The sequence below is a fragment of the Mesoplodon densirostris genome, chromosome 1 (assembly GCF_025265405.1).
Source record: "Mesoplodon densirostris isolate mMesDen1 chromosome 1, mMesDen1 primary haplotype, whole genome shotgun sequence".
Taxonomy (NCBI): Eukaryota; Metazoa; Chordata; class Mammalia; order Artiodactyla; family Ziphiidae; genus Mesoplodon; species Mesoplodon densirostris.
In genome coordinates this window covers 31,576,210-31,601,713 of record NC_082661.1, presented here as the reverse complement: position 1 = coordinate 31,601,713, position 25,504 = coordinate 31,576,210, and the positions used below count along the sequence as shown (strand labels likewise).

The following is a 25,504-nucleotide window of genomic DNA, read 5'->3' as shown; positions in this document are numbered from 1 at the left end:
CTTAGACATTCCCTTCTCTTTCTTGATAATATTTCTCCAAGAGCCCCAGTGAAATTCAATTTTGTGGGCCATATACACCCTTGCTTATAGATTCAAAGACTAACCTCCGAAAAATGTCATGTTAAGGTATTAATTATCCTCTTTTTCTATTTTATTTTCTCCCTTAGTCTCTCCCACCTATCAGCTATCCAGGGGAAAACATCAGTGGCACCAGGATTTGAGGCAAGAAGTGAAGACTCAGAATGCTGGAGAAGGGAAAGAAGGAACCAGGAGAACTTAATTATGAAAAATCAGAGTCAGGCCCCAGAAAGCAGACTCCAGTTGACCAGTCTCTAGTTACCAGGGGAAGCCTTTGTTCATTGATGGGCCATGACTGTTGTCCCCTTCTGGTCTTTAGAGCCTTTTTGTATTCTCCAGTGTTTTCCTCAAATAATGTCTAGGAGTTCTGGAATGATATCCCTCAATTCTATAGCTGCCAGGAGAGAGAACCAATAAAACTACTAGCTACAGTCAGCCTGAGGCCAATAGTCCAGGCAGACCTAAGAAGGAGGGATTTCAAAGAAAGTGAAATCTACCTTTGGAGTAAATTACTGAAGGTGGAATTACAGGTAAAGATAATGAAGAAAAAACATTCTTCTTTCTCTGCTTCTCCTAGCCTCATCTTAAAGCAGAGGCAGAGTCCATCAGACAATCCTGGCCCAGCCACAAAGCCAGGCCCATTCCTCTAAAAAGCAAGGGGATTTCTGAATATGATTTAGTGGTGAGTGGCTGATTTGTATCTGTCTACCTTCTGGGTGTTCGGAGGGGGAAGTGATTACTTCTGGCTGGGGCAATCAGGGAAGGAGTGCAAACATTTGACTCCTGCCTAGATGAATGGGTTGGATTTGGACCCAAGCACAAGGGGGAGAAGGGCATTCCTCCCGGAGCTCACAGCACAAGCAATGTAAGACCAGAATGCAAGGGGCACTTGAAGGTAACAATGGAGGAGTTCAGTTGGCTGAAGTTAAGAGGCTCCTGTAGGGGAGTAGCAGGGGATGAGGCCAGTAAATGCAGACTAAGGTGGTGATGGTATGGTTGGGGTCAGATGACACAGAGGTTAAAATTCCAGCTCACAGTTGCATACTAGCTGAGAGACACTGAAGTTCTTTGACAAATCTCAGATTCCTCATCTGTGAAATGGCGATAACCCTAATAGCATTGTTGGAGGAGGACTAGCTAAGATAATGCCTACAGAGAGCTTAGTCCAGTGCCTGGCGCCTGGTAAGCCCTCCGTAAATAAATGTTAGTGTTATTATTATTAATGCAAAGGCATCGGATGCATGCTTTAAGGGCGATTAACCGGGCAACACAGTGAGAAGTGTGTTGAATTGGGAAGGGCTTGCCCAGGACCCTGTACACAGTAGCTACTCAGGAAACGCTGAACGGAATTGCATTCTCTGCTAGGCATCGGGCATGCAGGGATATGGTTTCTGCCTTTTCTAAGCTCACGGTCCCCAGGGGGTGAGGTAAGTGCCAAATTTGGTGGGGGGAGGATGCAGACGTAAATTCTTCAGATTAGCTTCTCTCCAACTGTTCCCTGCCGGAATCCAAAACGACGTGGGGGCAGCGAGGGGTGGGATTCCCTAAACTCCCAGGGTTTAGCGAACCGCTGTCGGGCGGGACTACAGTTGAGCCCAGGATCCTGGCTGAGGAAGAAAAGGCGCGCAGGCGCAGTGCGAACGAGGGCGCTCACCTGTCCTAGAGCGGGCGGAGCTAAACCCGGGAGTCGGGCCGGAGGCGGGGCGGGAGCGATGACGTCAAGGGCACGCCGCCGCCGAGCAATCGCGTCCCGGAAGCGGCGGCTGGGTTGGCGGCGGAGGTTCTCAGTACTGCGACTTCAGAGCGGCCTTGGGAAGAGGCGCTTCGTGGTGGGGCGGGCCTGAGGAAACGCGCCGGGGTCCAGTGGCCCTATCAGTGCCTCCTGGCCGTCCCCGCCCCTTCCCCACCATCGCAGCGACCGTGTAGGTGAGGTGCCACCCCCACCCCACCCTGGTGTGTCCGCCGACTGTGCAGAGTTGGGCGCCAGAACGCCGCGGGGTCCGCCACCTGCTGGCCCAGCGACCTTGGGTGTGGTCTTCTGTGGTTTGGGTCTCAGGGCCCCGTCCGGCTCCCTGGGCTGCAGGGGTGATGGTCTGGCCTCTGCTGGCGCAGACCTGCTTCACCCCTTCCTGGGCTCTTACCTCGCGCCCGCCTTGGGTCCTTTCGTCCTAGCTCCGCCTGAGGGGGTCTCGGGTTCCTGGTGGCCCCTTTGTTACCCTCTCCTTCAAGCACCCTCCTCCCCCCATCGTCCCAGATCGCAGCCCCTTGCCTGGAACTGGCTTTTGTTGCTGTGGGCCAAGGGTCTACCTCCTTATTTACTGCTTAGCGTTTGGGTCGGACTTTGAAATTAGGAGAGAGGGTGAGAGTTCTGTGGCTATCCCCATCAGAGAAGAGAGAAGGGAATGTGGTTTTATGGAAGGTGGTGACTGCCCCGTAGAGTTCAAGGGGAAAAAGGGGCGGGTAATGGGCAGGGATGGTTCAGGAGGTTGTTGGGAACAGAAGGGAGAGGGAAAGCTTAGAGGATGCAGCAGGGTGGAAGAAAGCTCTGGGGTCCTGGAGGGCGGGCAATTAATTCACTCACTCAGCGAGCATTTATTCCATTCCCATTGCGTGCGGAAACAGTGGTGAATGGAAGACGTAGTCTTTGACCTGCTGGAACTCAAAGTTAAGAGGGGCAGACTGGCAAGAAAGAAGGGAGTTTTGCTTTGGTGTGATAAATGCTGTTAGGGTGAGTACATGATCCTTTGGGAGCGTTGGGGAGGGTCTCCCAGTTCAGACTGGAGTTGTTGGCAGAGACTTCTCAGAGCAAGGGAGTGGTGTTTAAGCCGATACCTGAGTGATGAGTAGGAATTAACTAAGTAAAGAGTGGGAGAAAAATATTTCAGGACGTCGTTTCACTTGAGACCCCAGGCTCCCTCTCACCAGCAACCATGTGTGCTTGGTCTTTATGGTTTATACTCCTGATGGGTCTGTGGGGAAAAGAACATTAGATGGAGAGTCAGAAGAGCAGGATTTTATACAGTTGAACCTTGAACAACGCAGGGGTTAGGAGCGCTGACTCTCTGTGAAGCCAAAAATGAGAGTATGACTTACAGTGCGCCCTCCCTCCACGCGGTTCCTCCGTATCGGCCGTTGGGCATCCGAGGATTCAACCAACTGCAGATTGTGTAGATCTGTAGTATTTACTGTTGGAAAAAATCTGCAAAGTAAGTGGAACTATGAAGTTCAAACCCATGTTGTTCAAGGGTCAGCTCTATCTGGGTCATTCACTTCACCTTGCTGAATGTGTCTTCCTCTGTGAAATAGGCTTTTCCACCTGTAGCCCTGCCTACCTCAGGTTTATTATGGCACCACATGAAATAATGCAAGTAGAAGTGTGTTGGACATTGGAAGTGCAATGCAAATGTCAGGAATTCTTATGATTACAGGATGCAGACCTCAGAGCGAGAGGGGTGTGGGCCAGAGGTGAGCCCCAGCATGGTCCCCGAGGCTCCCCTGGAGTCTCCAACTGCTCCTGCCAAGTCCCCAGCATTTGATCTTTTCAACTTGGTTTTATCCTACAAGAGGCTGGAGATCTACCTGGAACCTCTGAAGGATGCAGGTGATGGTGTCCGGTATTTGCTCAGGTACAGATTTTATTTAGGGTTGCTCTAACCTGCTGGGCCTTCTGCCTTCCTGCTTTGTAGTTGCACTGGCCACTTAGGCAGTGGCTGGGTTATCCTTTCTGTGCTGGTGAGGAACAGTTCTGGGAGGTCCTTTGGGCCTCTGGGCTTATTCTAGACCCTGTGTCTCGGGCCCAACCCAGGAGAGGCGGGCACTGGGAACCATCTGGCCTTTCACCAGGGTTTCTTCTTTGTGGCTGAATAAGCTCATACCTCAGGACTGCTAGCTAGCCTTGACCATTGGGCCTTCTCTATCCAGAGCAGGCTTTTTTTCCCTTCTCTCCCAACATTAGCATAATGCATATTAAAATTAGGATGCAAATAACTATGAATAAGCAGGCACTGTTTTCACTAGTCCTTTAGGATTATGGCTCTCAAAAGTTTTTGTTCCTGTTCTGCTTTGATTTTCACCCTTGGTAATTTTCTTTTTTCTCCTTTCAGCTCACTTTATTTCTTATGCTAAAGCATTGAAAATTATAGATACATACCATTCTGCTCCCTAAACACATTATTTAGTTTGTCTCTAAATAATAATGACTTTTTTAAAAAAAAATAAGGTAACATCATACCTAACACAATTAACAATGATTCCTTGATGTCACCCTATACCCAGTTCATATTCAGATTTTCTCAGTTGGCCCAAGAATGTCATTTACCATTGTTTCGGTCAAATCAGGCTCCGATCCAGCACCATGCATTCTGTGTGGTTATTATGTCTCTTAGTTCTTTCTCAATCAAATGGTCTCTTTCACGACACTGACTTGCTGGAGAATTTCCTACCTAGATTTGTCTGGTTGCTGCTTCTTCCTGGTGCAGACTGGAAGTTAAATTTAAAGGTTGGATTAGATTTGAGTAAAAAAAAAAATTTTTTTTTTGTGCAAAGGTTATGTGTTCCTAATACTGCATTGTAATGGAAGTCACATAAAACCAGCTTGTCCTAAAGAGCAGATGTTCTTCATCTAGAGCCTGTGGGTGGGGCTCTCGGGGTCAGTGAATCTCCTGAACCTGCATGTAAAGTGTGGGCACACGTGTGTATTTCTAGGGAGAAGCTTCTAGTTTTCATCAGATTCTTTTAAAGACCTTCAACCATCTCAGATGCCTGAGAGACACAGGTAGGAGACAAGGGCGGGTAGGGTTGGGTTAACCTCTCAGAGTGCTCTGGAGTATTTATTCTTACCTCAGTCTGGAAATAGTGGGAGGTTTATTTTTAACTCTCACCAAGGCCCTGAGTTTTTCTTGTTCACCCCAGAACCCCTTTTCTTTTTTTTTTTTTTTCTGGTACGCGGGCCTCTCACTGTTGTGCCCTCTCCCGTTGCGGAGCACAGGCTCCGGACGCGCAGGCTCAGCGGCCATGGCTCACAGGCCCAGCCGCTCTGTGGCATGTGGGATCTTCCCGGACCAGGGCACGAACCCGTGTCCCCTGCATCAGCAGACGGACTCTCAACCACTGTGCCACCAGGGAAGCCCGAACCCCTTTAATTTATGGCATTATCCCTAGAGATGAGCTGGTCAGTGTTCCAGATCAATGTTCTCTACTTTTAGAAGACCATGCTGTTGATGTAAGGGGTAAGGAGGTGGTGTAAGGAGGGGCTTGCTTTGTAATCCCACCATGACCAACTAGCTGAAATGAATTGTGGTCTTCCTTAGGGGAGTGTGTGGGCTCTGGAAACCACGGGGCTGTGCTCTCTGGCATTTTCTACTGTGTGTGTGTGTGCGCGTGCGCGCAAGCACCTGTGTGTATGTATATACATGTGTATGTACGTATGTGTATTTTGCCTTTTCGTGGCAAAGCACAGAAGTTAACTATATCCCTTCTCCTTTTCCAGCACTGGTCTCTTAGTGCTTCTTGGCACTAATGTATTAGGATTTTTCCATTTTATGAAATTAGAAATCTGAGGATGTGGTGGGATTGATTAAGCATTGGGACTTGGAAGCCCCCAGGAGCTTATGGTCTCTGAGCCGCTGGGAGATGGAGCGCTGGTCTGTGAAAGTGGCTGTCAGATTAGTTTGTGTGTTTGGTTGTCCTTTTCTTAGTAAAGAGGATTTGACTTTGCAGAGGGATCTAATCTTGAGCTTCTATGAGGTCTGAAGCCTGGAGCTACAGTAGATTTTTAAAAGACTTCTCTCTTCTGGGATCAGCTACTCCAGTAGGTGGGTCTCCATGACCAAAGTGTCGGTAAAGACATCAGATAGAATGGGAGAGGCTGGGAATTCCCTCGCGGTCCAGTGGTTAGGACTCTGCGCTTCTACTGTAGGAGGCACAGGTTCGATCCCCGGTCGGGGAACTAAGATCCCACATGCCACATGGCATGGCCAAAAAATAAACAACCAGATCTTTAAAAAAAAAAAAGAGAGAGAGAGAGAGTTTTTAAAATGAAAGCTATCTCAGTGGCTGTGTGATATTTTTATTTCTGAGATGGGATTGGCCTTAGCCCTGACTTTTAATTTGCTTTTACCCTGGTAGCAGCCACTAGATGGGTCTGAGGCCTAATTAGGGTGGTGTAGTTGGAGTGTATGGAATTTTAAGACAAAGGCAGAGAGAGGTCATTTCAGTTCCTTACTCATAACTCTTGTTATAAAAAAGCACCCCATAAATTAGTTAACCTCATTTAGTAGCTGTGAAATATCCCAATTAGAGCAAAAGAAAATGCATTGAAGTTCTGAATACATTGCAACTTACCTGTCGATTTTTCTATTTGACTCTCTCCTCTGAGGGCCCACCTTATATCCACTGACACTGCTCTTTAGAATGTAGGTGTCAGTGGCTTTGTGATTACATCTGTGCTCCCTTTACCCTGTTAAATGTCCTTTATCAAGGACTAAGCCAGCAGCATTGCTTGTCCTCAGCAACCTGTCTCTCATTTTCTTTCCTCCGTCTTTGGGGGCTTCTGCTTGGCATTTGGTGGTGGTGGGAGCTGGGTCTGTGTTTGCTTCTAGAAGTTCCAGTTCACTTTGGGCGTGTTTGCTGAGGGAATGCCAACCCTGGTTTTGTCTTCATTTTTTATATGTTGAAATGAAATCTTTATTATTTTCTTTCCTTTGGAATTAATGTATGTTTAAAACAAACTCTCAAAATCACAGAAATAAGAGAAAGTCGCAAACAAGGTCAAAGAAATCCTTTCTGTTTTGTTCTCTCAATTTCCGTATTAGATGAGTTTTGTGCAGTAAGCATGTGTTCTTATGAAATTGTAAAAAAAGAAGACGTTACATATCAACTCTGTCTCAGTAAATACAAAGAATAAAGGAAAACTCTTTTAAGAAGAATGTTATCGGCACCTCTTAAAGAGAATAGAACCTTACAAAACACAGGTTAAACAGGGGTATAACATTAACAGATAATTTCATAAATTTTTCCTCCTCCTGGGAAAAGGTTCTACAGGTCTTCTGGCTCTGAGAGGATGCCCTTTCTCACGCCAGGGCCTAAGGTGTGACCTCAGCTCCTCTCCCGGTTGTCTGTCCAAGTGAGAGACCCACTTTTCATTTCTCCCTGACCCTCTGAGCTCCAGGGCCTCCTCTTCCTCCTGGTTTTGAAGACCCGCCTGTGTGCCCGTCTCCCCTTCCCGGCTGGAGGGGCAGCTGTCTTCAGTGACCAGGACTCTCTGTGTTGTAGGTGGCAGACACCATTGTGTTCCTTGCTGACCTGCCTGGGCCTCAACATCTTGTTCCTCACCTTGAATGAGGGTAAGAATCAGGGGCCAGGGGTTTTTTGTGAATGAATGTGGGGAGGAATTCTGAGAAGCGGCCCATGTGAGGGAGCCGCCTGTCTCGCCATGGAGTTGGCCTCCCTCTGTGTCTGCTCGATGTCAGAACACAGGCTCCTGAGAGACCCACCTAGAATCCCGGCTAGGCCACTGGTGTGGCCTCGGAAGTTCTTGAACCTGTCCATTAAGGCCTAATTTTCCTCATCTCTGAAGGGAGGATAGTAACAGTGCTTTCCTCAGAGGGTCGTTGTGAGGAATGAGGTAATCTGTGTATAACACTTAACACAGTTCCTGACACAGAATAAGCAGTCAACACATTATAACTATTATTATTATTTCCTTCTGGACTGGATGCTGATGCATTAACCTTTTCCCATTTTGGTTTCTGGGGTCATTTGGGGACATGACATGGGGTGAAGGTACTAGGAAGGTGAGCTGATCAGGGATTTTTGCCACATCTGTTGATTTTCTCTGGCTCAGCAAGTGAGCCTGGCCGGGGCTGCTGGGCAGTCACCAGTGGTGAGGGGTCTGTGGCATGAAGCCTTTGAGGTTGATGTGTGGACAGGTGGGTAGCTGGTGGGGTCCTGGATAGTGCTGTCCCCTAGGGACCTTTTATGACAAGGTATGCTGGGACCCAGCCCTTTTAGTCGGAACTGGCAGATGGCCGCAGAAAAAGCCAAACCCCTCAGAGGAAATGAGTGAAGGGCCTGGGGCAGAACGTTCTGAGGAGCTGAGTCCTTTCTTCATGCGTTGAATTCACATTTCTCAAGTGTCTCCTTTGCCTCCTGTGGTTTCAATGGGTTGAAAATAAACCCGTTTCACATAAAACCTCATCTTCTATGTCTTAGTAGGACTCTTCTTTGTCTGCTTGAAACTCAGATATCCTTCCCAGGCTGTTAGATTTTTCTGAATATATTTCCAAGGTAAATCAGCTCAGATGACAGATACTTAACAAGCATTTACTCTGTGCCCAGTGCTCTCTTAGCTTGCTTTGGAGGGTACCATGTTAACATGGAAGAAGTTCCTTCTTTGGATTTTCTTTTAGCCTCACCATTGCTCGATCCACAGTGGTCTGTGGTATCCTAAACTCCAAAGGAAGGCTTCCAATCTGCCCTAGTGGCCCAAAGGTCAGACTGTCAGTCATCGGGAGCTCCCAGCGGCCAGACTCCAGGCACGAGCCACCTGCTGTGTGCTGTGTGCTAGTGTAGTGATTTTTAATATTTAAAAAAAAAGGGTCTGGGGCTACAGCAGTGACCAGGTGGGGGAGAGTCCCAGTTCTTAGGAGCCTGCATTCACGGAGGAGCCAACGACCGTATGTGTAATCTGCCGTGCGGTGATAAGTTCTATGAGGAAAACTAAAGCTGGGTTAAGGGGCTGGAGGCCGAGGGTGGGGTTCTGTTTCATACCGGGTGGTTGGGGGAGGTCTTTTGGGCAGAGACCTGGAGCAGGTGAGGGAGCGAGCACGTGGACATCTGGGTGGGCGGAGGCTCCTGGTCCTGCTATCTGCTTATCTGCAGTGTTGTTGCTCCCATAGGTGCATGGTACTCAGTGGGTGCCCTGATGATTTCAGTGCCCGCCCTGCTGGGCTACCTTCAGGAGGTCTGCCGGGCACGGCTGCCTGAGTCTGAGCTGATGCGGAGGAAGTATCATAGCGTGAGGCAGGAGGATCTGCAGAGAGTTCGCCTGTCTCGCCCTGAGGCCGTAGCTGAGGTGAAGAGCTTGTGAGTATGGAAGGGACCAGGGAGGTGAGGGACAGTGACAGTACCAGCTGCCACCACACCGAGTGCTTGCTGGGCACCAGACATCGTAGTGGGCAAACCATGGATGTTATTTCCTTTCATCTTTTTTTTTTTTTGCGGTACGCGGGCCTCTCACTGTTGTGGCCTCTCCCGTTGCGGAGCACAGGCTCCGGACGCGCAGGCTCAGCAGCCATGGCTCACGGGCCCAGCCCCTCCGTGGCATGTGAGATCTTCCCGGACCGGGGTACGAACCCGTGTCCCCTGTATCAGCAGGCAGACTCTCAACCACTGCGCCACCAGGGAAGCCCCTCCTTTCATCTTTTTAACAGTTCTGGGAGGTAGCTACTATGATTGTCCTCCATTTATGGACGAGGAAAAAGGCAATTGACCAAGCTGGGATGGGAATCCGGATCTAGCTGATTTCACAGTTTAGGGTCTTGACTGAGCGCGCACGCGCACGCGCACACGCACACGCACACACACACACACACACACACACGCCACTGCCTGGGTTCAGATCTCAGTTCTGCCATTTAATCGCTGTGACATTGGGCAAGTTACTCAGTTCCTCATCTGTTAAATGGGATAATTATAGGCCTACCTCATAGGTGGTTGTGAAAATTAAATGACTGTCTGATACCCAGGAAGTCATCATCTCTGTGCTGTGGAGGAACTTTCCTAAATGTGACAGAGCTGTTACTTCTGAGGAAACACCTTAAGACTGTTGGATAACATTAACCGTAACAACTTCATTGGCTCTCTTGACATACAGCAGGGGTTCTCATCCCTCCCTGGGCAGCAAAGGCCTCTGTGGAGCTCCAAAGGAAACTTGTAAACCAATGGAGGGCTGGGCCCCACCCCGGAAATTCTGAGTCAGTTATCTGGAGTGGGGCCTGGGTATCTGCAGTTTTTCAGAAAACCTTTTCACTTTGAAATGATTTTAAACTTACAGAAGATTTCCAAGAATAGTACAAAGAACTCCCACATGCCCTTTACCCAGATAGAACAATTATTAACATTTTGCCACGTTGGCTTCATCTATCTCTCTACACTAAGACATTATTTTTTTTCTTTCTGAACAATTTGAAAGTAAGTTACAAACATCTTGCCTATTTACCCCAAATACTTCAGCATGCATTTTCTAAGAACAAGGATATTCTCTTCTATTTCCAGAGTCCTGTAATCAAAATTAGGAAATTTAACATTGATAACATTAGCATTAGTACTATTATCTAATAATTGTTCATGATCAAATTTTGCCATTTGTATTAATAAGGTCTTTTATATAAATTTCTCCTGATCTAGGCTCCAATCTAGACTCGTGTATGACATTTAGTTTTTATGTCTCTTTAGTCTCCTGTGACCTGGAATAGTTCCTTGGTCTTTGTTTCTCATGACTTGACATTTTAAAATAGAACATGTTTATTATTTTGTAGAATTTCTCTGCATTTGTGGTAGTTTGGTTCCTCATGATTAAATTCAGGTTTTGCATTTTTGGCAGGAATGTGACAAGTGACATTGTCATTGTATCATATCAAGAGGTACATGATGTCACTGTCTGTTATGGGAGATACTAACTTTGGTCACCTTGGTGCAGGTTTCTCCACTGTAAAGTGACCATTCATTTTACCCTCTGGAGTTAGTAATCTGAGGGGGGATACTTTGAGACTTTGTAAATATCTTGTTCCTCATCAAATATACACCCACTACATTGACATCCATTGATAGGTCTTACTTTCATCAATTTATTACTATGATGGTTGTAAAGGTGATTTTCTTTTTTTTTTCTTTTGCAAAGGTGATTTTCTAATTGTCATTATTACCTGACATTCTATAAGAAAGAGCTTTTCCTTATTATCAATATGAACGTAGGAATTTCAAATTTTATTCAATGGGTTATAATTTATTATTGTCATTGTTAATTTTGATCTCAGTCCTAGATTTGGCAATGGAGCTCTTTTGAACTGGCCCCTGTGTTCTTTCAATACGTCCCCATCATTTCTGAGAGCTTCCTTATTCTGTGGTACAACAGAATGTTCACATTCATCTTGCACATTCCCTGCCCTGTTCTAGAATCAGCCATTTCTCCGAGGAGCACTTCCAAAACCAAGATCTGGGTTCTCATTTCACAAGCGTGTGCTCTTTGCTTTTGGGGGGCATCCATTTAAAAAAACTCTTCAGGTCAGTCTACCTTACATCCCAGGTGGAGAGACATTGCTCTGCATCCTGCCATTTATCCTCACAGCTCCAGTGCATCTGGGAGGTGGGTACCCTGCTCCTCCTATTATAGAGGAAAACTGCATCCTTGGAAAAGTTAAGTAGCCAGCCCAACATCAACATCTAGGAAGAGACCAAAGCAGGAACCTTGGCAAGGGTTCAAAAAAGGGGGCTGAAGTGTACGAGGTTTCCCCAAACTCTCCGATCCCTCTGGGTGAGGCAGGGTGTATAGCTTGCACAAACCCCCTATGTTGTGTCTGCAGCTTGATCCAGCTGGAGGCCTTCCTGAGCCGCCTGTGCTGCACTTGTGAAGCCGCCTACCGCGTGCTGCACTGGGAGAACCCCACCGTGTCCTCACAGTGAGTGCCTGTCCGCTCCCACCACCGCTGCCCTGAGGACCCCAGGCAAAGCCAGCTGCCTCGAGAGGGCTCCTGTTGCCCTAGCTCAGGGGAAAAGAGCCCATTGGGCTCTTGTGTGCAGACCTGTACGTAGGCTTGTGGGCTTGAATGCGCTGCTTTTGTTCAGACACCTTCTTTTAAGTGTGGTCATAATATTTTAATAATAGAAGAATAACTCACCATGGAATCTCCCACCCTGATATAGCAGCCAGTCTCATGTTTGGATTGCCTTGTAGAGTTTGTCACATGCAGATGCTCTCTATAGCTCATAGTGTATGTGAGAACCCGTTTTTTTTCACTTATTGTTATCATATAACTGGTTTTCCATGTTGCTACATAGCTTTTGGAATTATGTGTAATACCACATTAATATAGATGGTGATTGTACTATAATTTATGGAACCATTCTGTGATATATTTAGTCAGTTTCTACTTTTTATTACTAACCCTGTAGTGCACATTTTTATGGGTATAGCTTTAATCTTTTGAAATTTTTTTTTCTTAGAATACTAGGATGGAACTCTTGAGTCAAATGACATGAATGTTCTTAAGGCTCTTTGTCTATGAATAATAATGACAACTAATACTTGTTTAGCCTTGCCCTGGTGCCAGGCACTGTGCTCGAGGCTTTCCATGGTACTATCTCACTCTTGGTAGTAACCCTATGAGGAAGGTGCTATTTCAGTCCTCATTTTTATTTTGGCTGCACCATTCCACTTGGGGGATCTTAGTTTCCCGACCAGGAATTGAACCCACGCCCCCTGGGTTGGAAGCACGTATTCTCAACCACGGGACCGCCAGGGAAGACTTAGTCCTCATTTTACATGTGAAGGAAGTAACACTCAGAGAGCCGAGCGACTTGCATAAGGTCACACAGCAAGAAGTGGCAGAGCGGGATTCAGATCCAAGTCTGTCTTATTCTAGACTTCAGAGTCTAGATCCTGAGGAGAGATGTGTGTTGGACCAGTTTAGGCGGCCCCGCCCGTGTCAGTTGTGACCTGTTGGTGGTTGTAAATCCTTCCTCTTCACTTTACTTTCCAGTTGTTTGATTAGCAGATCTTGTCAGCTTATTAACTGTTCCCATAGCTGTTTCTTGCCCAGACCCCCATGTGGATGTGCCCTAAACCAGTTTCCTTCTGATCTTACAAATTTCTGATCCTGTGGTTCCTCTCTGTCGATCCAGGTTCTATGGGGCTCTTCTGGGCACGGTTTTCATGCTGTATCTGCTGCCGCTGTGCTGGGTCCTTGCCCTTTTAAACAGCACACTCTTTCTGGGAAATGTGGAGTTCTTCCGAGGTAAGCCCTGGAGAGCCTGACAGAGATGGGACCCGGCTCTGAGGGCTGGTTAGGCTCCCCGGTAACTCTAGGGCCGATCATCTGTTTGCTGTACCTTCCACAAGGGGGCAGCACCACACTAGGGTCCTCCCTTGGAGAGCGGTGGGCTCTGCCTCTCAGATGTTCAGTGGGTTACAGGGGAGGCTGCTACTAGGGGTCCCTTTCCCTTCCCCAGACAGATGAATCACTGCTCACATGATATGGTGGCTTCTGGGGGATGAGGGAGGGATGTTTTCCCAGTGTTGCCATCCGCCTCCCAGGATGCAGCCCCCCAGGAATTGCTGCCTCATCTCTGTGTGATCCCAGAGTACCTGTCTGCCGTCTGGCTTCTAAAGCACTGAAACAGTCTGGAGAGGCCTTGAGCCGTAGAAGCCTGGGCCTGTACATATGTTGGGGTGATTGCTATACTGTTTTCCTCCCTGTGGTTGGAAATTAATCATAGAAGCCATAACTTATTGGGCACTTACTACATTTAATCTCTCTTTAACAATCTCATGGGGTAGGTATTGGTACATCTGTCTTGTTTATGAGGCTTGGGTTAGGTGACTTGTTCAGAGTTAGGAGGGCGACTGTTTCCTGCTGCCGAGAGTGGGTGCTGGAGGAGGCGGCCAGCTGGCTGCAGTAGTGGGTACCCCCAGAGCACTGCTCATTCCATCCTGATTCTGCCTCCCACCCTGTTCTCCTTGCTCTGGGTAGTGGTGTCTGAGTATAGGGCATCTCTGCAGCGGCGGATGAACCCCAAGCAGGAAGAGAGTGCCTTTGAGAGCCCACCACCGTCGGATGCCGGGGGGAAGGGCGCTCTGCCGGACTGCACACCTGCACCTGCGCCCACGCCCACAGAGGTGAGCGCCCCTAACCACCCGGGCAGAGCCTGCTGCGGGCGGGCTTCCCAGCCTCCCTATTACCAGCTTGTTCATACCAATAACTCCTGGGCTGGCCTCTGTAGTTCCTGCTCCTTCCCAGGCCCGTCTCCTCTGAAGTGCTTAATGGTAATGACTATAGTTAACTAGTAACAAGAGCTACGCTGTGCTTTATTGAGTGTTTACTCTGCTGTTCCAAGTACTTTATAGACGTTAACCCCAGGAGGTGTAGATTATTTCTGAGAATGAGATTATTCTCCTTTGTAGAAGAGAAGGCTGAGGCACAGAGTGGTTGTCCAGGGGCAGTGGGCCCAGGTCTCAGATCCATGCCCTGTGGTTCTAGAGCCTGTGCTCTCAACCACAATGCTCTCCAGCCACTGTACGTCCTTTTGTGGCCTTGGTCCCATCTCCCTGTCCTGCTAGCTTAGAGACTGCTCTCTTTCCCCTGACTTCTTCCTTTCTGGCAGTTGTGCCATTTACTCTGAGGCGTGAACCGTTGTTTTTCTTTCCTTCTTTTTTTGAAAAAAGTTAATTAATTAATTTTTTGGTTGTGTTGGGTCTTCGTTGCTGTGCGCGGGCTTTCTCTAGTCGTGGCGAGCAACTCTCCGTTGCGGTGCACGGGCTTCTCATTGCACTGGCTTCTCTTTGTTGCAAAGCACAGGCTCCAGGCGTGCGGGCTGCAGTAGTTGTGGCATGCAGGCTCAGTAGTTATGGCGCATAGGCTCTAGAGTGCAGGCTCAGCAGTTGTGGCACATGGGCTTAGTTGCTCTGCGGCATGTGGGATCTTCCCGGACCAGGGCTTGAACCTGTGTTCCCTGAATTGGCAGGCGGATTCCTAACCGTTGTGCCACCAGGGAAGTCCCTCTTTTTTTTTTTTTAATAATTTTTTAAATTTTAAAAATTTTTGGCTGTGTTGGGTTGCTGTGCGCAGGCTTTCTCTACTTGTGGTGAGCGGGGGCTACTCTTTGTTGCGGTGCGCGGGCTTCTCATTCCGGTGGCTTCTCGTTGCAGAGCACGGGCTCTAGGCGCGCAGGCTTAGTAGTTGTGGCTCGTGGGCTCTAGAGCGCATACTCGGTAGTTGCGGCCCTGCATTGGCAGGCGGATTCTTAACCAGTACGCCATCAGAGAAGTCCCTTGAACCACTGTTTTGAGAAATCGGGATGCTGACTCCGGGGAGGTGGCCTCTACCTTGGGGGCAGGGCTACCATCTCTCTGACTGTAATAGAGTCTCTCTCCCCAGGACCTCACGCCAGGCAGTGTGGAGGAGGCTGAGGAGGCCGAGACTGATGAGGAGTTTAAAGATGCAATTGAGGTGGGTGGCCTTCCCCAGCACCCTCAGCTGACCAGGTCAGAAGTTGGGTGGTCCTGGAGCCATGTAGCTTCTCACATTCCAAGTCTGGGTTTTTAAAGTTCTCTTATGTCCAAGTGCGAAGCTGAAACTTGCTCTGAGCTAAAACTCACTGGTTCAAAGGGTGCCACTGAACCTCCACCCATCCTTTTGCTGACCTAGGCATCTGTCCTGGGTGCCCAGGGCAGGGATGGCTCTGGAAGCCTCTGGAAAACGCCCTGCTGGGGGAGGTGGGTCATTTACTGCCTTGGCTGGAGACTGTGGGCTTGGTGCCTTAGATGTAGGGAAGGCAGATGTGGAGGAGGGCACTGCTGGGGTCTCTGCCTGCTCTTCTGAAGGATGAGGTCTGTAAGATGCCCCTTTGACGTGTGAGGATGGGAGGTTGGAGAAAGCAGTTGCATGGCCAAGTGCTCCAAGTCAGAGAGTTAGACAGTCTTCCTGGTTTTAGGACAGTGGTTCACACTGATAGTTTACAGAAGTGTTTTATTTGGCATGAGAAGCTTTAAAATAATTTTTTGAGTCGATATTTAAAAATGGAGAGATTGTGGTGGAAACTCTAGATTTTCAGTTTTTCTAAAAACTCAGAAGCTCTGGGAGCCCTGAGTCTGTAGCAGTCAATGTAGCCGAGGAGTGACTGTCTCCTTTAGAGAAGTCACGTAGTCCTCACCACTTCCTGTCATCCCCGGTCACTTGAGTCCTAGTGGCAGTTGCCATTTATTGTCACGTTTGCACTATGGCGTTTCTTTTTTTAAAAATATATATTTAAAAATTTTATTTTATTCTTTTTTTTTTTTTTTTTGGTTGTATTGGGTCCTTGCCGCTGCGCTTGGGCCCTCTCCAGCCGAGGCAAGCGGGGGCCATTCCTCACTGCGGTGCACGGACCTCTCACGGCGGTGGCCTCTCCCGTTGCGGAGCATTGGCTCTAGGCGTGCGGCCCCCAGCAGTTGCGGCACGTGGGCTCAGCAGTTGTGACTCGCGGGCTCTAGGTGCGCAGGCTCAGTAGTTGTGGTGCATGGGCTCAGTTGCTCCCCGGCACGTGGGATCCTCCCAGACCAGGGCTCGAACCCGTGTCCCCTGCGTTGGCAGGTGGACTCCCAACCACTGTGACATCAGGGAAACTCTATGGCTTTTCTTATAGTAGGAAATCACTTCTCTTTATGTCTCTTTGTAAAGTGGGGGATACAAGAAATGGAGGTTTTGTGAGTTTTCACTAGGCCTATGATTTACACCCAGCCCGCTTTACTATTACTACATTAGCCTCGTCCATGTGGGCATTTACATTTTCAACTGCTAAGATTTCTCCAAGACTTGAAGTGGCTGCGGACTCTGAGTCTTGGTGGTGGTGGTGGTAGGGAATATATATAGCAGGGGCTTTCAAGCAGGTTTGTTCATGACCTAGAGTAAGGAACACATTTTACATCTTGACCCAGTTCACACTTATGTCTGTGAAATATGAAAAACTTAAATGAAACAAAAGTTTCCTGAAAAATACATTGTAAGGGATATTTTCTTTCCTGTTCAATTCTGTTCTATTAAGATAATGACCAAATTAATTTCACCCAGTTTGAAAAACAGTAATACACAGCTTCCCCCAAGCTTATTTGATGTTGGGGTCCTTTTACAGGGGCCTCTGTTAACGTCACCCTTTGGGATGTTCTCAGACAACTCAGTGTAGCACTTCTGTGCTTCCTTTTCTTTGGGGGCCCCCCTCCCAGCAGCTTCCTTCTTGCTATCTTCTCTCTGTTTTCTCTCCTTCTCCCCCGCACCTTGGGAGGCAGGAGACACACTTGGTGGTGCTGGTAAGTAGCAGCCTTGGTGAGGTGGGCAGGGGCTGGCAGGATGGGGGAAGGGTGGCCGAGCCAGTGGTCGCCACGCCTCTCGGGGTCCGCCATGCACGCAGATCCCGGAGCCCTGCTACAAGGTGGGCGGAACTGGAAGCAGCTTTTCCCACAGGACGATGATGAGGGGGCCCCGTGCCCGGCAGAGGATGAGCTGGCCCTGCAGGACAACGGGTTCCTGAGCAAGAACGAGGTGCTGCGCAACAAGGTGTCGAGGCTCACAGAGCGGCTCCGCAAGCGGTACCCGACCAACAACTTCGGTACGGCCCAGGGGAGGGCTGGCTGGGGGGCGTCCCAGCCGTGGGGCCAGAGGTGCTGGGTTACGAGGAGAGCGAGGAGTAAAGCTGCGTCCACAGGACCCTGGGGAGGTAGCACGTGCACGGAGGGACTGAGAGGGAGGGCACGTGGGTTCCTTCTTGTGTCTCTGTCCTTGTGAAATCTTGTGGGAAGATGAGGAATTCAGTTCCAGAAGCGCCACTCCGGGACTGCAGAGAGGTGCGGTCCTGAGGCAGGCAGAGCTGTGGTGGGCAGCGGAGCATAATGGCTGGGAACTGAGTGTGGAGTCGGAGCGCCTGGTGCAAACTCCAGCGCTGCTGGATGTCCTTGAGCAAATTATTGAACTTCCCCGTGCCTCAGCTTCCCCTTTGTAAAAGGTGGATAATACAAGTTCTTACCTCACAGGGTCGTTGTAGGTCTCAAACGAGATAATGCTCGGTAAGTGCTGGCACGTCCGCAGTAAGTGCTTCGTAAGGGGCGCTGTTACCGTGAAAGGCCCTGGTCCATCCCGCAGGTGCCTAGGAGCCTGTCTGGATCTTTCCAGTCCGATTGGAAGCAAGTCGAAGGAAACAGTGTCTTCCCCTGGGGATGATGGAGCCCTGATGTTTCTTCTCTCCAGCCAAGCTGGTAGATTGGCTAGTCCTTATTTTACTGGGCACGGAGGTGCACCCAGGAAGGTAGCTTTGGAGAAGGGCGGACTTGGCTGTTAGCACAGCTCGGAGACCTGGCTCCGATCAGGAGAGTGGGAGTCAAGCTGAGCCATTTTGATGAAGTTGTAGCTGAAGCCTGGGGGAGCCGGTGACTTGGGAGTCACGCTGGTCCTGACGCAGAACCTTGCTTCTGCCTGCTGTCAGCTGACAGGAGGAGGACGGTCTGGCTGTGCTGTCGGTTCTGTGGGAGTGAGTTCCGGGTGCTGCGCCCTGGGAGAAGCCCCTGGGGCTTATCTTGAGGCATTTGACCCCGGGCGCTCAGGGCCTACCTTCCTGCCCCTGCAGCAGCCAGGGCAGTTGTTTCCTGAGCGTTAGACCTCCTGGACATGCTGTTTCTTTCTGCTCTGTGAACGTCCCCAGTCATTCAAGATCCCTTCCTTTTATTTGTGATGATCGCCGACTGCTGCTGAGTGCTCTGTGTTCAGTGCGCTTTCACGTACACTGTCTCATGTAGTCCTTAGAAGCAGCCGGGTTCCGGAAGTCCCAAGTGACATTACACAAGACTTAATACTCTTGTTCTGGCAAATTATACTTTTATATCTATGAATTGTAAGTATAGCCCCTTAGCTGTTCCCATTTGGTGGGTGAGTAACCTGAGGTTGACAAGAGTGATTTGCCCAGAGTCTTCAGCCAGTACATGGTCGAGCTGTGACTCAAATCCAGGTCATCTGATTTGACTCTCATGTTCTTTCTTTTTTTAATCTAATTTATTTATTTACTTTTGGCTGCACTGGGTCTTCATTGCTGCACGCGGGCTTTCTCTAGTTGCGGAGAGCAGGGGCTACTCTTCGTTGTGGTGCGCCTGCTTCTCATTGCGGTGGCTTCTCGTTGTGGAGCATGGGCTCTAGGCACATGGGCTTTAGTAGTTGTGGTGCATGGGCTTAGTTGCTCCGCGGCATGTGGCTTCTTCCCGGACCAGGGCTTGAACCCATGTCCCGTGCATTGGCAGGCGGATTCTTAGCCACTGCGCCACCAAGGAAGTCCCCATGTTCTTTCTAACTCATCATCCTCCCTTTGCCCTGGTGTCTGAAGTGCCCTGGTTTTATGCCTATCCTGTTTCTGTATTGGGCTTTTGGTTCAGATAATCCCAACCAGGATAGGTGAAGGCTTGTCAGGTTCCCACGAGGATGGCAAAGGCAGAAAATGCTTCTTTTCCTAAGCCCCCCTTAGCTCTCCATTCTTCAAGACTGCTTGCTGTCCCTCCCTTGAGATATTCTTAAGCTCTGGGCCATGAGGGCAAGTGTAGCAGCTCTGTCTTGGGTCTGCCTCCCACAGGCCGGGGTGAGTGAGCTGCTTTTGGGACCGTTCCATTCTGGCTGTGAGTGGATGAAGGGGATGCACGGGAGGAATGAGGGCAGGCTGCTCACGAGCTTCTCCATGAACTCCGAGTGGGAGAGTCCTAGTGGGAAGGGCCCCCTCTATCCTGGAGGCTCCGTGACCATTGCCTCGGCAGGTCTGTGTAGTCTTAGGCTCCTTCCTGCTCTCTCTGCCCCCGTGGCATCCTCACATGGTGAGTCAGGACCTTGGCTGAAAATAGGGGCAGGAAGAGTTGGTCGGTGTCGGAAGGGACCGGGGTGCCCTCCTCCTCCACGTGCCTGCCTGAGCTGGCGTCGGCACACACAGCCCTCCCTGGTTCCAGGTCTGTGCGTGGTACGGGGCTGTTTCACTAAACCATGTGGCTGCCTTGGGGCGGTTGGCCCTGGTACTCCATCCAGTTGAGAGGGGCCAGAGTGTCAGTCTTTGAGCAGCTCCCTTCCCCTGTCCCATGCCCCTTGCTAAGGAGAGCCAGAGGTGGGCTGCCTTGACCTAATTCATAGTGTGGGGGACAGAGTCTTGGAGCAGCCTGTTTCCTGGGTTGGCATTACCAGCCAGCGGGGTGCTATGCTCTTCTCTCTTTTCCTCTGCCAGGGTCACGGGCTGACTGACAGCAACAGCATCTACCTTAAGCCCATTGGTGTCAGATTTCTCCTGCTCTAGCTATAGGGTCCCCTCTCCTTGAATGCAGGGAGTGTCCCTTAGCAAGAGCTGCAGGGGATGCTGGCTGGACAGAGAAAGGGACCACATTGCTTTGGGCCTTTGTGTGAAGGTGAGGCCTGGTGCTGTGTACCTGGCCACACAGGTGGTCCAAGAGGCCCAGCAGCGCGCCCTGAAGCTGATAATTCCTCTGGTTAGATCACAGGAGGCCTTTGGGCCCCAAGTCTGGAAACCTCCTTCAGTAATCTTGTCCCCTCTCAGGTTTTTCTAGGACCCTAGCCGGCTCTCTTCTGTACCCACAGCTCTTGGTTGGCCTCTCTGGTCCCCTTTTGTGAGCCACCCTCCTGCCTAGTGTGGACCCCTGCCTTTCCTCCCCTGGCTCAGCGCCCCCCACCTGCATGGAGATTTCTGTGTTGAATTATAGTCAGTATTCTTGGCGGCAGCCCTTGCAACTTTCCTTGTTCTCATAAGTTTTTGCTTCTGCTTCTGGAGCTCATTGAAGTCATAAGGGTCCAGTGTGGCTTTTTCTCTCCTTCTCCATCCTTTTGATTTTTTTCACTCACCTGCATGTGCCCGCTTCATCATCTGTGTCCTTGTTGCAGCCCACCTTTTCCTTCTTTAATTTTCCTGGAAGCATGGGTAGGTGGTGAGCACAGCGTCTGTTAAGCCCCTTTGCCTTGACGTCACCTCGAAAAGAATGGTCGGGGGACTTCCTTGTTGGTTCAGTGGTTAGGGTTCCGCATTTCCACTGCAGGGGGCACGGGTTTGATCCCTGTTCGGGGAACTAGAATCCTGCATGCTGCGTGGCGTGGCTAGGAAAGGAAAAAAAAAAAAAAGATCGGTCCCCTCTTCCCCATCTTTCATCTCTTCTTACACACCCCCTTGCCTCCTCCCAACTGTTTTCTAAGCTGCTACTGACTTCTCTGTTTGAAACCGTGTCTGAAACCTTGTCGACTCATTGTGTCTGGTGGTTTAGGCAGGATCTCTTTCCCGGCTGTATGTCGCCCCGTCCGTCCACCACTCTTCGTGCCTGCACCTCTTGCCCTGAGCGTCTTTTTGGAAGGTGCCTGGTTCTGAGCTTCTCTCCTGGAATCTTCAGATGACAGAAAGCAGGAGTCTGGTTTTAGGAGGCGTTTCTGTCTTTAGCTGTGGGCCGAGTACTTGTAAGGAGACACTTTGGAAAGGGTTGTGTCAGGCAGGTTTCCTTAGAGATCATTGGAGCCACCTTCTCTGAGGGATGCCTGTTGTCAAGTCCCTGCCAACTTGGTGTGATTTCCAGGGGGTAGATTCTGCTGGATGCTCTTCGATTTGGGCTGCACCTGCAGGTGGGGGGTCTCTAAGCCCCAGGTGGGAGCAGGGGCAGCAGCAGTGTATAGTCTGGGACGTTGATTCTCGGTGGCCATCCGTTTTTCCTTTTAAGTTTGAATCCCTCCTTCTGGCTCTGGATCTGGACTTTGCACTCTGTTCCCAGCCAAGGAGTCTAGGCTGGGCTGGCGCCTTGAGTGTCCCCATTTAGAAGAGTCAGGAGAAGGCGAGAGTTGCAAGGCCTGGGCTGGGTCAAAGCTGAGCTTCTGCCTTTGTTTCTCAGGGAGCTGTTCGGGCTGCTCGGCCACCTTCTCAGTGCTGAAGAAGAGGGTAAGTCTTCTTGAGGGTGTGTTTGCTGGGGACTTGGGACGAGATGTAGGGGAGTAGCTCGAGGTCACAGATGAAGTCTGACTGCTTGGGCCACATTGGGCCTGGGGTCTGGTCGGAGGTTTGCTCAAATGAGTGGGTCTCCGGAGCCCTGCCCCTGTGCCCATGCCTTCACCAGCCTTCTCGTGGGATGTCCCATCTGGTCTCAGTCCTGCCCCGCTCGGGCACCTCCCCACTCCCATAGTTGTCCCAGGTTCTCTGGGTGGGGCCAGCTGGTGGAAAGGAGCTCCAGGTGCCCGGGGGCAGGTGATCCAAGACTGACCCTGGCTCTTGTCTGCAGCGGAACTGCAGTAACTGTGGAAACAGCTTCTGCTCTCGGTGCTGCTCCTTCAAGGTACCCAGGTCCTCCATGGGGGCCACAGGTGAGTGGTGCAGGCTGGGGGTCCGGGCAGCAGGAGGGCGCGCCTGCCTCCCACCTCCTCTGGGGGCTGCTGTGTGTGGGCAGGGAGCCAGGGGTCAGCGAGAGGTCCAGGGAACTCGGGATCTCCTCCATCTCCCTTTAACAAAGGAAAAACGAAAACATTTGATGCACGGACAGGAGTATATATCTAACGCATCTGAATCGTGAAGCGCGGTAGTAATAGTAACTGCCTCCTACCGCTCACTAAAGTTAGAAAATAGAGCGTGAGCAGCACCACCAAGGCTCCCCCAGTGCCACGCGTGCCTTCCCCAGGTAGACCACCGTCCTGAATTTCATTCTCTTTCTCATTGCCTTGGTAGTGCATTTAACTAAATAAAAAAAAAATAATTTCTTTTCCTTCTATAAAAGCTATACCTACTCATTGTAAACAAAACAAAACAAAAAGCCAAAGAAAGGAAAACATTCCTAATCTCTCCCAGAGAGAACTCTTAGGCGTGGACCCTTCCCGGTCATTAATGCCGTCACACACGGGATAAATACGTACGCATGTTCTAAAAAAAAAATGGGAGCACGTATTACATACTGCTTTGCACTACGTTACAATGTTAAATTGAGTGTCCTTTCTTCATTCTTTTGGTCATGCTAGTAACATACGCTTATTCTAGAAGATTTGGAAATTACAGAAGAAGGAAGAGAAAAATAATCTTGTAATCTTACCACCCAGAGATAATAACCACTGTTAAAACATTCTGGAAAATTTTCTTCTGGCATTTTATTTAAAAAACATTTTTAAAGGTATTCTTTTGGTGCTAAAATAATTTCTAATGCATAGAACATCTGGGTGAGGCCTGCTGTTGGTATGGTCACCCCCAAAGCCCCCAGTTCCCATGGAAAGAGAATTCTCTGAGGGCAGGCTAGTGAGCTGGGACAGCGGGCTTGTAGGCTGGGCGATGGGTGGTCTGTGTGGGGCTTCGGGGGGTGGAGAGGAGGTTCTCGTGTTTGGGGCCATGAGCCAGAGGGCACGAGGAAGCGTCTCACCAAGTTCTTCCTCCTTTTCAGCCCCTGAAGCCCAGAGAGAGACTGTGTTTGTGTGTGCCTCGTGTAACCAGACTTTGAGCAAGTGAGAAGAGGGCCCAGGGTCCAAGCGGGCGCCTGTTCCCGGGGCCAGCAGTAGACCCCGCTCTCCCCACCCTTAGCCCCATGTGGCATGTGCTGGGCAAATGTGGCCTGAATGCTAGGTAGGCTTCCCCTTCCTGCCCTCGCTGACTCCAGCCGGGATCTGGAGCTGTTCTCCACTCCTACGGATGGCCAGTAGTGGTTGCTCTCAAACAAGGACTGGAGTGTTTGCCCTGCTCTGCTCTGGGCTGTTAGTAGACTCAGGGTTGGGCAGGGAATATAAGTTAGAGGGCAGCAGTGAGCCAGGCCTGGCCTCACCTGGGATCAGGGTGTCCCTGCAGGCCTGGGAATTCTCGAAGACTGGAGGTCAGAGATTGGGAAAAGAGGTTCTTCCCCTGCTGGGTATTAGGCCAAGCCCTTGCCCTTTGAGAGCCTGCAGAAGGGCTTGCACGTGTCCCAGTTCTGTTCGAATGTCCCTTCAGGCATCAGGACCTCATCATTTCCCCACCAGAGGGTGTGGCGAGGGCTCTCAAGACCAAAAGTACTTCTAGAAACAGGGTTGAAGTTCCCAAATTCCCCCAGAGGAGGACGTGTCTAGGAGGGCCTGGCAGAATCCTTCAGTGTTAAGCAGAGCAAAACGGGCACCCCAGCAGCTCAGAGGGCCTCAGCACCCCCTTGCAGGGACCTTGACTTACAGAATCTCAGCACACATGTTATTCTGGTGTTTTCAGCTCTGCCAGGTAGACGCTGGGCACTCAGATCACTCCTGCTTCCCGTGTTCAGAGCCTTGGGCACCCCTTCTCTGGCCTGGAGCTACAGTTCCCCTCCCTGGCCCCTTGTCCCATGGAGTGTGAGACCAGCAAGCAGAGCAGAGGTCCTGAAGCCCTCAACCTTTGGGGGCCTGAGAAGTGTAGGATCTCGCTGGGCTGGGTCTCAGATTCCAGGGCTGTTCTCCAGCAGGACAGCAGTTATGGGATAAGGCCACTTGGGGTCCCTATCCCCTCTCCAACAATTTCACGTTCACTCTGGGCTCTTAGGGGCACAGTGTCTCTCCCTACGCCATGAGCAGGCTCAGGCGCCCCTCCCTTCCCCAGGAGCTTCCCTGCCTTTTTGAAGTATTTATTTATTTATTGCATGGTTCCCGGGAACATGTGGCACAAGGAATGGGGTAAAGAGGACGGGGGCTTCTTCTACCCTAGGATGCTTCCCTGAACTCATGGGCTGCCTGGGACTCAGAACCCTGGGAGGCAGAGACGTTTCTATACCCTAAGCAGGGACACAAGGTGGCAGGTTGGGGAGACGAGGATCATGCTAGGCCAGCTTTCTCTCCAGGCCAACCAGTCTAGGAGCCAGGGGACTTCTCCAGGCCAAGTGGGGCAAGTCCCTGGGGAACCAGGCAGGCCTTGGTAGATCCCCTTCCTTGGGCTCCTTTGTCCTGTGGAGATATGAGAGTTAAGTGCTTGTGCTTTATTTACACTGGAGAGGAACTAAAAGGATGTCTGTGTATATGGAGAATTGTCAATAAAAAGGCCTCAAGCTTCCTATGTTTTCGTCCTGGTCCTTGCATGCCCCCTCTCCCTGAGGCTGGAGAGCCAGGTCCCACCCAGCACTGGCTGAGTTTGCAGGCCTGGGCTGTGTCTGCAAGACGGGGCGGAGGGGCTGCAGAGGCTGAAGTTGGGGTGTGAGCTGGGGTTGGGGGAGGAAAGCTGTGCCTTGCGCAGGAGGGGCTCAGCGAGATGCCTGTTGGATTGACTTGTGATCACATTGTGGGGGCTGGGGGTTGGGTTGACCAGAACTTGGTAAATACTAAGCAATGCAGGCTTTAGAATGGAAAGATTTTAGCTAATCCCTCTGAGAAAGCAGAAAAGGATCAGCCCTGGGGGAGGCTGAGAACCAGCCGGAAAGAGGATTGGCTGTGAGATGGGAAGTAGAAGCAGTTCTCTGGGAGCTGGGGTTTGGGGGGTGTTTACTGGGTGCCAGGTGCTGTGATACGTGCTTTACACACATTATTTCATTTAACCCTCAAGACGGCCCTAAGAGGTAGGCACTTCTTCCTATTTTACAGGGGAGGAAATTGAGGCCCAGGGAGGTTAAGCAGTGGCTGCAAATGGCTTGGCATGGCACTTTGCAGACCACAGCTGGACATGAGCGGTGTCTTCAAGACCTTGGGCCTGAGGCAGCAAAGGGGGGTGGAGAGAC

The 25,504-nt window shown here is 50.2% G+C and overlaps 1 protein-coding gene across 3 annotated transcripts; it reads left to right on the top strand.

Moving 5' to 3' along the window:
* Positions 1 to 1,835: 1,835 nt before the first annotated feature.
* Positions 1,836 to 24,834, top strand: ZFYVE27 (zinc finger FYVE-type containing 27). Of its 3 annotated transcripts, none has more exons than XM_060101378.1 (12): positions 1,836 to 2,004; positions 3,507 to 3,704; positions 7,351 to 7,421; positions 8,976 to 9,162; positions 11,661 to 11,756; positions 12,979 to 13,091; positions 13,827 to 13,972; positions 15,231 to 15,302; positions 17,292 to 17,436; positions 21,725 to 21,771; positions 22,109 to 22,190; positions 23,249 to 24,834. In XM_060101378.1, exons 2-12 carry the CDS (start codon positions 3,508 to 3,510, stop codon positions 23,311 to 23,313), a joined length of 1,221 nt encoding a protein of 406 aa, XP_059957361.1. In that variant the 5' UTR covers positions 1,836 to 2,004; position 3,507; the 3' UTR covers positions 23,314 to 24,834. The 3 variants fall into 3 exon arrangements, with proteins under 3 accessions (XP_059957361.1, XP_059957355.1, XP_059957347.1); XM_060101372.1 differs by lacking the exons at positions 1,836 to 2,004; positions 23,249 to 24,834 and adding exons at positions 2,722 to 2,806; positions 22,836 to 22,910; XM_060101364.1 differs by lacking the exon at positions 1,836 to 2,004 and adding an exon at positions 2,724 to 2,806.
* The last annotated feature ends 670 nt before the right edge of the window (positions 24,835 to 25,504 follow it).

Coding starts and splice junctions, on each gene's coding strand:
- ZFYVE27 (XM_060101364.1), top strand. Junction 15,303..17,291: donor AGTTTAAAGATGCAATTGAG/GTGGGTGGCCTT, acceptor CTTTTCCCACAG/GACGATGATGAGGGGGCCCC. Junction 21,772..22,108: donor TCTCAGTGCTGAAGAAGAGG/GTAAGTCTTCTT, acceptor TCTTGTCTGCAG/CGGAACTGCAGTAACTGTGG.